Raw genomic sequence first — 12,113 nt, 5'->3', positions numbered from 1 at the left:
AGTGCAGCACCAGTGTTCCAAGAGAAAGGCAAGCTAGGAAATTATAGACCCTTCATCTCAATGTCTGAAATTTGCAAAATAAAGGGTACAACCAGGAGAACATTTGCAAAATGCATGTGCAAAGGAGTATCATTCTCTGTAATCTACTTGTAGATAACTAGCAAGGTTAGGTGGTGTCAGTTAACTAATCTCCTTTTTGAAAAAATTACGCTACACTTTAGTTATTAAAATTAAAACACTCAAAATAATAATTCATGTAGCAGGCTGTTCACCTAATGCTTTGTGGCAGAAGAGTTTCATTCTCCTTTAAAATCAATGTTGTTATTCTGTAAGAACTTGAGGAAAATGGTAATCTAGGTCCCAAGTCTCCTAAATTTGGGTTCTGCAGACAGCTGAACTGAGCAGCACAAAAAGCAATGTGGCCATGAAATAGAGACACAAAAGGAAAACAATCCAAACTTTTAACAACAGCTGTATCAGGTATCTTCAGTACACTTACCTGTGTCATGAGTAATTATCCCCAGCCTCTTTCACAAGAGCGTCTAGTCCTCTTCTCCTCTGTACCATTAAGCTGTCCATGAAGAAGAGTTGTGTTCAAGGAAACATTGTGAGGAAATAAGTATTAGAAATAAAATTCTTGGTTTCATCAACATCTCTGCTATTATTCACTGCCTTGGGGCTAGCCTCCCATTCTTACTACTTGATCCCCCTACCCTTCCACTCTTCTTCTGTTGTGCTTCCCTGAGCTGCTTCATTCTGCCTTTGTTTTCCACTTTGAGACTGTGTTTATCCAAGTAACATGTTCCAAATCACTGACTCAGACAAGGCAGTAGATGCTTCATTAGGCTGTAGCTCAAGTGAAACACTTTTATCTTGCCATCTACATCAAACTTGTGCATTGCTTTAGCACCTTTTGGCCAAATATCTTTAATACCAGTAGGACAAAAAGCCTCCAGGAAGACTTGTGCTGTCTTCTCCCTCTACTCTGCTCTTCCCTGCTGCTCCACTCCTCCCACAATCAAGCCTGACTTGACAGTTCATTCAAATCGAAAAAAAAAAAAAAAATTATACACAAATAAATTTGTTCTATAAAAACTTGAAAAGAACCCTTTGCATTTAGTAACAAGTTAGTACGTGCAAGATTTTCTTTTTGCTTATATAAATCATAGATTCAAATACAACACGCCTCTACCAAAGGCAGCCAGCAGAACAAAGCAGCTGAAGTGTTTCTAAACAAAGCCCAACCATTTAGAAACAATAAAAATTAATTTAAAAGACTTAGAAATTCGAGCCAAAACATTACAGTTGAAAAGATAATCACAAGAGAATGCTTAAAACACCACCACTTCAAAATTCAGTTTTTGTTTTACTGCATCTTCCCTCTGAAACCAAAACCAAAGCCCTAATCTCCCGGAAGAGAAATGAGTGAGATTTAGTACATGGAACTTAAGACCTTTTCCTGTTTCCCAAGGGGGTTCCTGCAGTTGAATTGAACTTGCCACAGCTATTAGTTGCGACCTTGACTGCATTTTACATTATGTGTATTGTACCCAAATCCACTACGTGTTTAGTAGTCCACACTTGCACTTGTGCCCGTAAAGCAGGTAACTGCTCGAGTGCAAGTTGTTCCCACCGCGTTCACCTCACGTGGTGCCTGGTCATCAATTTTAGCTCAACAATCATGAGATATGACAGACCCAACTTTGGGTCATTTTACACATTTGCCGATTTCTGAGCTCTTGTATAAAAGTTTCTAAACTTTTTTTTCCCCCTCACAGAGGAAGATTACAGTGGCTTTATTTGGACATTTTTTTAAGGAAGCCGAAAGTCTTACACAACCCTCCGACGTGTAAGCAGCGGGGGCTTTACGGTGTTTATTTATAACCGGCTGTGGCACCGATCATTGCAGAGCCCGAACCGCACGGGCCCACGGACTGAGGCAGACGGGAGGCGGCTGCTGGCGGGGGGGTGTTCACAGCCGGCACCAGCGCCCGCCTCCGCCACCGCGTAGGAAATACGCAGGAACCATCGCTGCCGGGACACGGTCCTCCTTCCCCCTCGGGGCCCAGCCCCCGGGCCTCCCCTTCCGAGGGGCCGGGCGGGGCCGGGCGGGGCCGGGGGCGTCTCGGCGCCGCCGCCGCGCTCCCCGCCCCCCTCCGCCGGGCGGCACGGCGGCCCCGCCGCGCGTGTTTACGGGCCGTGCTCCGCCGGCGGCAGCAGCAGGAATCCGAGGGAAAAGCCGAACAGGATCGCGGGCGGGAGCATGGAGCGGGGGCTGCGGGAGCTCGGAACGGGGGCTGCCGGAGCTCGGCCGGCCCTCAGCACCTGGCGGTGGTGCGGAGAGCGGGCCGTCAGCTGCGGCGTGACAGCGAGGGGCATGGTCCTGGCGGGGACAGCCCGCTCCCGTGCCAGTCCGCTTCAGCTGTGCTCGTCCAGCTCCGAGCGTGTGCGCATTGTTTGTTTACTCGGGATTTTTCTTCATGGAGGAGAGCAGGGTGGGAGAGGCAGGAAGAGGTCAGCCGTGTTTCCTTCCACATGGAGAACGGGACAGATTGATCCCGAAGGAGGACGGACGAGTACAGCGGAACAAACAGCCTGGAGTCGTCTCGTTCAGCCTTTTAGGGAAAAACGGGCCATCAAAACTGTCCATTTTTCTGGACACTCCCAAGGAGTTGACTGGAAGGAGAACCTCCAGAGTAACAACAGTTTTTTCAGGGAGCTTCCCTGAAAAAACATCAAAACAAACAAACCCAACCAAACAAAAAACTCCACCAGCACCAAAAAATTAACTTTCATGAACCACTGCACTCACTAGAAAATAGAAATATGTACAACACAGAAAAGTTCTCCTACCTCTCCAGATAGTGAACTGGCTTGCAGCTGATAGAGGAAGGAATCTTTGAGGTGTGGGTGATCCTCAAGTTATTTGGCTTTCTGGTGTTTCCCTTAAATTTTGGTTAGTGGTCTTAGAGCCTTTAGGGTTGATGTCAGTGTGGTGTGCAAGCAAAAAAACGTGGAGTGCCTTTTTTCAAAGGAAAGTATTAATCTCCAAGATAAAGAATTTATGCAAATAAAACTATACTATCTTAGGTAGCAAGATGATCAAAATAAAATTGTACCCATTGCTTAATTCATTGGTGTAAATACATTTTTATTGCTGGTGTTTACTGGCAGCTATGTAGTCTTTTTTTTTTCTTGCTTCTGCAAGATTTACAAAGGAGTTTCCATGTAAAAGTGAGTCTGAAAGAAGTTTTATGGGTCCTGTAATTGTTTGTGTTTTTCTGAGTGCCTGATCTTTGTTCATTTTGAAAGGAGCAGCTAGGTATTTTCTTTGTAATTGTTACCTCTGCAAATTCAGCTTTGACTTTCAGAATCAAGCTGAGTTCTTTGACACTACACTGAGAAAGAGGAAGTTGACATGCCAATCTTGCAGTTTTCTTAGAATATATTTAATCTAATTTGCATGGGAAGTTCCACCTGAATTAAGACAATTAATGAATACACTTGCTTAAAATAGCATTTCAATTATCATCTTTCATTTCCTATATCCTTCCTTTAATTCTGGTGTCATTTCAGGGATTATTATTCACACACATTACTGTTACCCCACATGAATGAGCACAAACAACATAGAAACTCCCTCGACTAGCTTTTGTGTGTGTGCATGTGTGTGTGTGTCAGAAAACCCCAACTATGTATATACGGTTATTTCTATTTTGTGCTCAAACATTTGCATTTCAGAGGCCTGTGTGTCCTGTGTGTCGGCCCTCTCTGTAGACTCTTTGGGGTTTTTTGTCCTGCACTGCTTTTGTTAAGAAAGTGTTTTCTCTTTTTTTTTTTTTTCCCATGTTCAGTCAGCTAATTAAGTAGGAAAATGTTAGTCTTCCTTTTTTCAAGTTCATCCCTTTGTTTTTCTCAGTCTAGTTAATTTGTAAAAAGGAGAACTGTGGTCATTGTATTAGCACTAGCATGAAACTCCAGTGAGCTGACTCTTTCCCCTCTTTTTTTCGGGGGGAGAAACAAAACCTTTTAAGAGACATAAACATGTAAATTATGTTAAAGTACTAATGGTAACAGGAAGACCTCTGGGGAGGGGTTTTTAAAAAGCCATGAAGGTCTGGTTGGTGTTCATTTTCTCACAGTCCAAGGATGGACTGTCCAGAGTTCCTTTCGTTTCTGTACCAGTAAGGTTATTCAGATCTAGTCAGTATTTCAGAGTGGTAACTGAAAAGTAATGTGTAATGTCTGGTAAATTTTTCCACTTCATTCCAACGCATGGCTGGCACTGGGACCTTCTTCACGCAGAAGGCACATCCTTGTCTGCAGGGTGGCATTTTACTGCACAACAGCCAGACGCAGAAGTGACCCTGTGCTCCCCACTCAGCTGACAAGTGGGGCAGAGGCGTGTCACAGAAGCGATGATTTCGCGTACTGAGAAGGGGGTCGGAAGGTTGCCACCTCTCCTTTTGAGCAGCATCTGGTAGACAATTTTCTGCCTAATATTGTCAATCATTCCCTTGTTCTTGAAGGTGCCTGGCTGTCCTCCCAGCTGGAGTGAGAACTTCAGTGATCACTAGAAAGCAAAACAAATGCAAAGTTTACAAAGGGAGTGTGGAGAAGGCAGGTCCCCGAATAAAGAAGTTGGCAGGGGCTCAAATGCCTGGGATTATGAGGGGAGTGGAACACACACACTGTTAGTGCACATGCTGGTTTGAATACCAAAGCTCAAACGAATACATTTGTTGCACACCAAAAAGTGAAAAGTAAATGACTGTTTGAAGAGATTATATTTGAAAAAAATGTGATTAAATGTGCAATAAATTGAGGTTTCTTTGCTTCCTATTGCTGCTAGATTTTTTTAACGCCAAGAACTGAAGCATAGCATCAGTCTGGGAGGAGGCAAGAGCAGGGGGGATCTTGTCTCTGGTGATAAAAAGCTAGCACTCATGGCCAAGGGGAAAAAATGTTCAGAAATTAAAGAAAATAAAAAATGTATTCTTTCCTTGAAGGCATATACAAAAGAGGGGGGGAAAAAGAATAAAAGAAAAAAAAAAGAGTTAGCTGAGGCAGGATTCTGGGTCGTCCAATAAAATGCCTGCTGTGATGTAGCCACCTGCTCCTATGACGTAAACTAAAGCACACCTGTACTAGTGCTTGATAGCTGTGGCTAGTGCTTCTCCCTGCTGGAAGCTGCATTGGTCCATGGTGGAAGCAGTTCTGGGACCAGTGAGCAGGGAGGTTACAGAGTGGTGCCTCCTTTAGCATTACAGAGAAATCTCTGCTTTTTGAAGTAAAAGGAACTTCTTCCCTTGATGTGATGTCAGGCAAGCTTTGCCTGCAGTCATGATCACAGTATAAAGTAGCAGCTGAATAGAACAAAATGCCAAACAGATCAGTAAATAATTATATTAAAAATAGAGGAATACTTAACTGAACGATGGACTAATAAAATGCTTGGGAAAAATATGTATCGTAAGACAACTCCACCCGATGTTAATCAGCACAGAGTAGTTAATGGCAGTGCTAGGGAAAGCTACATTTTTTTCTGTGGCTAGTGCACAGGGCTGGCCAGTGGGTATACTGAAAGAAGTTAGACAATAATTATTCAAGATGAACTGAAAAGCTGTCAGTGTAATTCACCAGATTGCTCTAGAAGAACTTCTAGAGGGAGATATATATGCTTGTATGTACTTATCATTCGAATTGTCTCATGTGTCCTTAGAAAGAGAGAAATTTCATTTTTGAAAGTATGAACTGATTGTTAAGGTTAGAGGCAAAGAAGCATTTGAAACATTTCTGCTGTTTTGGAGAGCTGTGTACACAAAGGGACTGTGAATGTGCACATTAACTTTTAATAAGCTTGGAAATCATTGACATGTAAACAGCTCTTACTCCACCCAGAGCCTGTACTTGGGTTAGAGGCATATTATGCTGTGGTACAATCATAAGATATCTCTGTTGAACTAAGTGATACCATATTTACCACATATATCACAAGAACTTACTTTATGTCAGGCCATGGCTATGGGCCAGATTGTTCAGCAGATAACCCCAGGAGTGCCAAGACTGAGTCTCGGGCAAAAAATGTTTATGTGTGATAGTGGATTATGACCTGTGTTTGACTCAACTATTTGTGAATGTAAAGATATAGAAGACAACTGTATCTAGGACCCCCTGACTTTCTCCATAATTTAGCTCCCCTGGGAAGCACTGGAAGGACAACAAGGGTTCAGCTTCAGCTCCATTCACACTGCAAGTCAGACAGACTGGGAGAAATGGAGCAAACAGTCATTTCTATCTTTTGTTTGCATCAAATATTGTGAGAGAAGTTATTCCTACTACAGCTCCAATCTGGCTCGCCTGGGAAGTGCTAGAAATCTTTAACCAATCTGTTGTAGAGTTGTCAACACTGGCTTCTCATTGCATTTGATACCCCAGCAGGAGTAAAAAGCATTAGCAGCTCAGACACTAATGGAAAGTCAGTCTTCTCTAAACCCCTTCGTGGGACTGCCCTGGCCATCAGCCTAGTGAACTCTGGATTGTCATTCCCTCTGGACCCCAAAACTATTTTGGCACCTCTCCCTCCACCAGAATTTGGTTACACTCTTCCTCTGTCACCCTGACCAACTCTTGTAGGGCTTACCTGCTGTCCTGCTCTGCTTTGAGATCTGATGGGCCATGATCTGGTGGAGTCCTGTGGAGAACAGGCAGCATTTGGGGGGATGGAGCATCCTCCTGCAGGCAGGCAGGCCTGGGATGTTTTGTGTATTCCCGAGAATCTGTCTGAGCCTCTCTGCCTCCTGCCACCATGCTCCCAAACCAGAGAAGCCAGCTGAGTAGTTTTTGAACAATTGTTGAACTGACAACTAAAATCCTGATAATTGGTTAAAAATCTCTACTTTTATGTTCACCCACCAAACCTTGAGGCAAGAGGTGTCAAGTCAGCTGTACCTTACAGCACGTCCTAGAACAAACCTGGCAAAAAGGCTGAACAGGGATTTCAAAGAGAGGCTGAAGCTGTCATGGGAGTTAATAGATGTGCCCGTACAAGCCCAGCTAGCCTTTATCACCACTGTTTTCTGCAAGAGATCCTTTGGTTCCCATTCTGGTTTTTGTGGTGTTCATGCTAGCACATATAATCCAATTCAGTGATAACACACTTGCTGCATATAGTTTCTAACTTTGGTTCTTGTTTTGCTGCAATTAAAACATACAGGACTTTGAAAAAATTAAGGAAGTCTCTCAGTATATATCCCAGTATGAGTCAGATAGGAATGGGACCCTTAGTAACACAATTCAGATAACTGTGGACACAGGCCACTAGGGAAGATCACAATTAGTTTCAGGTGGTATTCAAATGATACAAACCATTTCAAATAATTTTAAGACTAGGAGGTATTGGAATGATTCTATTTCTATACCTTTGAGGTATAAGGAATTATGACTATCATTGAAATTCATGTTGAACTTCATGTTTAAGGTAAAACTTAAGCATAACTTCATTATGTCAAATCTAAACTCTAAATCTGAACATTCAGCATAGGAATAAAACCAAAAAAAGCACTTCTCCTTTTTTTTTTTTTCCTTCTACAGATCTCTCCTTTATGCAACATCAGCTTCAAAAAACTATGACTGATCCACTCAGCCAGGTGTCAAGAAGCTAAGTACACACGTATTGGCAAGAAAGAAGACAGAACACCTTGCGGCAGCACGTACCAGGAGATTTGGCTGCTGTTCTGCTGCGATGGGCTGAGCTGACATTGCTGTGCAGCTGGTCAAAGCACTGGCAAAGCATCTGGAAAAGACACTTTTGGGTGGGTGGGGAAATACTGCTGGAAGCCCTACTATGCCAGAATCTGCCAGCAATTTTGTTACGGATCTTGACCCAAATCTCTGGGAACCTTGAAATAATGAATGAAAACAACTGGTTTGTGGGTTGGGTTGAGAGAATTCAAACAACTTACATAGTTTGACATCAAAAGTAACTTCAGTATTTCTTTAAGAAGGGGTAGTGTATTATCTGTAATTCCTTGCCTAAAAAATACTGTATGCTGTATTCCAGAATGAAAAATTTTTTGAGAGGGACGAATTAACCTAGGATGAAGCTTGGCCCCGTGGTGACAATATGTGTACATTTGGCCTGTTGGCAGGTCTCTAGAACAGAATGTGCAGGGAGAAAAGTACTGAACACTGAGAAGGGAACTACTCTAATTCACTTGTAGATGGAAAAGAATATACATATGCCTCAAAAGTAACATGTAAATGCAGACTTAAGACTTACAGAGTTTAGGAAAAGCATGTGACAACCTTAAGTATAATTCAATCTCAGGAGGCATTAATGAATGGCATAGAAGCCTGTAGTAAATTTAAATGCTGACCACAGTAGCTTCAAACTGTTTGGAAATGACTTTAATTTTTAAAAAAACCTTCCAGAGAAGTATTTTAAAGCTTAAAGCACAGAATTTAAACCAGAAATTATTTCCCTAACTGTTCCAGATAATTTTCTTCTCAACAGCGTATAGATACCACTGCTTCAATTACTGATCTCAAAAAAATACCCAAACAATTTCTTCATTTTTTTTTCTCCAAAAGCTCAATTTTTTTCCTATTTATCCTTTTTAAGGGGGAGAAGTATAATAATTTTATTTTACTGAGGCCCAAGAAATCTGGCAGCCTGTCCTGCAGGTAGAGGTTGTCAAAGAATCACAGAATCAATTAGGTTGGAAAAGACCTCTGAGATCATCGCATCCAACATATGACTGACCACCACGTCAACTGAATTATAGCACCAAGTGCTATCTCTACCCCTTCCTTAAACACCTCCAGGGACGGGGACTCCCTCCACCACCTCCCTGGGCAGCTCAGTCCCATGTCTAAACACCCTTTCTATGAAGAAATTCCTCCTGATGTCCAACCCAAACCTCCCCTGGCGTAGCTTAAGACTTTATCCTCTCGTTGTGTGACTGCTTAGCTGAGAGAAGAGGCCGCCCTGCACTTGGCTATAACCTCCTTTCAGGTACTTGTAGAGATCAGTAACGTCCCCCCGAGCCTCCTTTTCTCCAGGCTAAACAACTCCAGCTCCCTCAGCCACTCCTCACAGGACTTGAGCTCCAGACCCTTCTCCAGCTTTGTTGCCCTTCTCTGGACACGCTCCAGCACCGCAATGTCCTCTCGGGCACCCCCGGCCCTCCTGCCGTGTAACCACAGCACAGGCGGGCAGGGCCGGTCCGAAGCGGCGCTCCCCCGGCAGGGCGCACCCGGGGCGAGGCGGGTGGGCGGCGGGGGCCGGCCTGCCCGGCAGCGAAATCCGCCCGCGGCTCCGGGCGAAGGCAGCGCGGCCCCAGCGCCCCGCGCCTGGCGGAGCCGCGGCCGGCGCGAATCCAGTCCGGGTTTTGGCGCCGGGGACCGGCGGCGGCGGAGAAGGGCGAGCGGGAGGGGACCGCGCGCCGCGCCCGACAGCCGGGCCGGGCCGGGCGGGCAGCCGGCGGAGGAGGAGGGTGCCGGGAGCAGGTGGGCGAGCGGCGGGGCGGCCGCGCCGGCTCCGGGCCCGCCTGGCCGCGGTCGCGGGCCCCCATGGCCGCGGCGCGCCCGCCGCACACACCCACCGCCGCCCCCCGGTGAGCGCCGCCGCCGCCCCTTGGGCACCTCGCTGGGGCCGCTGCCCGCGGCCGGGGCTGAGCGCGGCGGGAGGCGGCCGGGCCGGGCCGACCGGGCGGAGGCACCATGCAGGCGCGGCGCTTGGCCAAGCGCTCCAGCATGGGCAGCCGGCGGTTGAGCGCGGCGGCGGCGCAGGTGGACGCGGTCCGGCCCCCCAAGCCCGAGAGCGCCTGGAGGCCGCCCCGGCGGGAGGGCTCCGCCGCGGCGCTGGAGGAAGAGGACGAAGACGAGGACGTGGTGGTTGAGGTGGAGGAGGAAGAGGAGGAGGAGGAGGGCGGCCCGGGGAGCGCCCCCCCGGCGCTAGCCGGCCACGGCAAGGGCCCCCTCCGGGGGAGCCTCAAGGTGCGTCCCGGGAGGGCGCGGGGCGGGGGCGGTTGAGGGGCCCTGGCGGGGGTGCGGCGTCGGTGAGGCGGGCCGGGCCGGCCGGTGTCCCGGGCCGAGCCGGGGAGCGCTGGGGGCGGCCTAGGGCTGGCGGCGGGGCTGGGAGTGGGCTGGCGCCGGGGGGCTGCGGGGACGCCGGCGGCGGGCGGACCGGCCGGCCTTCTGCAAGTCCCGGGCGAAGCGGCCGCCGGGGGCGGCGGGGGTGGCTGGCTACAAGCGGGCAGGGGGCGTGGGGAGCCACTGGGGTCTGAAGGAGTTTTGAGCATTAGGAGTGGAGACTCGGCTGGGTGAAGCGCGCGGCTGGCGGGGGTTGGAAGGATGTTCAGCCCGCCCGTGTGCGCAGAGGTGTTCGGAGAGCTGTGCCTGCAGGGCATGCGGTCTGCCGGGGCCGGGCAGGGCTCCTGCGAGCGCGGGTGGCCGTGCTCAGGAGGCCTGGGTGGGCGACCTGTGGAAAGTTTAGGAGTGCAGCCGTTCTGTGCTGAGGCCCGATTCAAATCCTGTCGAAGCGTGCGCGGGCAGTACGCTGAAATTGGTGCAGTTTGAAACAACCTGATGAACACACCCACCGGCTAAGATCCCACAGATTCAGGCTTAATGATTTTATTATGAAGCGTTTTCTGTAATTATTTTTCTCTTGGGGTAACCAGGGTAGTAGAATTAAGTCTATGTGTGGTTCTATAGAGGATTCGTGTGATAGATGTGCACTGGTTATGGAAAATAAATGCGTATGAAAGTTTGAAGGGCACCCTTTTGAATTGACTTTTTTTTTTTTTTTTTAATCTAGGTAATAATTCTTACTTGGGAAGAGTTCAGGGTTGGACAATTAGTAATGCTGTGTTACTACGGGGGTCTTTCCTGTATCCATAGATGGAGGGGGAAAAAAAGGGAACAAATCCAAAACAAGCAACACGCAAAGGAAAATAGCAGCAGAAATGCAAGTTATCCCCATATTGCTTCAGCAATTTTGTTACAGGACTGAGAATCAGTCTGACACTGTTGGGTCATCGGACCCTGTCTGTAGCTCTTCACTGAGTCTGTCAAATGTATGAGTTGTGGTTATGGTGTCTGGGTCAGACCATCCATGGTACTGAGGCCTGACAGGCTGGAACAGTTTTGTTGCTACTGAACCAACGCTTGACACTTGAATGGGAGCCTTAGGATCAAGAGCACCATAATGGGCTTCTGGTCCCGTCATTCTCCCCTTTGTATTGAAAGTCTTAAGGGGTAGAGGAGGCTTAGAGGAACTTCCTGTGTGTTCCCAATAGGAAAAAAGAGTGACATTCTCAAGTGGAGCACAATAATCTGAACTGTAACTGGACTATATAGGCATAATCTGCATAAAAGGTGGGAGTGTACTGTTCTTTTTGTCAATCCTCAACATGCTTTTAAGTAGTACGACTGTTAGAGGTTGCTGGTATTTCTGCTTTATGCTTAGGAGTATGTGCACATACAAAAATATTGTGCTTGCATGTATTTGCTTCCTTGAATAGTAAACCTACCTCATAGATGAGATGAGTGTAGTAATGACTATTGGGCTACTTTTAGTGTACATGATAAACTGTCAAGTCACCTTTTGGTAACCAGGTGCACATATTTACCCTCTTTGGAGGAATATTTCTAACTATCATTACCTGCTCAGTTTCTGCTTTCTCTCTTTATACTTTTGGATACTATAAACTAAGAAAGCTTAAAATTTAACATTGTAAATAAATTATCTGTGCATTTCTTTAGAGACTGTTAGTGTGGGAGTTCTCAAAGCTTAAATATGAGGTTCTTCCAAGTAATTTTAAAGTAACAGATTAAAATTTTCTGCCCTTGGCATTGTGTTTCTGAGTGCTTTTAAGCCTGAAGTGGCTGAACTGCAAAGGTGCTTCCCAAACGTAGCTCTGACTTTGTGGCCCTGAGTGTGTGGGAAGGGCAGGTGGGTTTTCCAAGTGGGTTGTGTTTCTATTAATGAGAGAAGCAGGCATGAAATGACTACAGAGGTCCAACTGCAAAACACTGGGAGGGTAATAGGACTGGCACGATCTGGTTGTGATTTGTCAACTGGAATTCCTTCCAAATGGAGAAGTGGC

At 46.8% G+C, this 12,113-nt stretch overlaps 1 protein-coding gene across 2 annotated transcripts in view; it reads left to right on the top strand.

The window, feature by feature from the left end:
• The first annotated feature begins 9,637 nt into the window (after positions 1-9,637).
• ZNF704 (zinc finger protein 704) overlaps positions 9,638-12,113 on the top strand; it is a 91,541-nt gene continuing 89,065 nt past the window's right edge. For both annotated transcript variants that reach the window (XM_082281700.1, XM_082281699.1), the window contains exon 1: positions 9,638-9,999. In XM_082281700.1, coding sequence (XP_082137826.1) covers positions 9,724-9,999 — 276 coding nt within the window. In that variant the 5' untranslated portion in view covers positions 9,638-9,723. The remainder of the gene's footprint in view (positions 10,000-12,113) is intronic.

Source organism: Coloeus monedula (genome assembly GCF_965178545.1).
Source record: "Coloeus monedula genome assembly, chromosome: 1".
Taxonomy (NCBI): Eukaryota; Metazoa; Chordata; class Aves; order Passeriformes; family Corvidae; genus Coloeus; species Coloeus monedula.
Note: the sequence above shows the minus strand (reverse complement) of the source record. Positions and strands in the feature narration are given on the sequence as shown.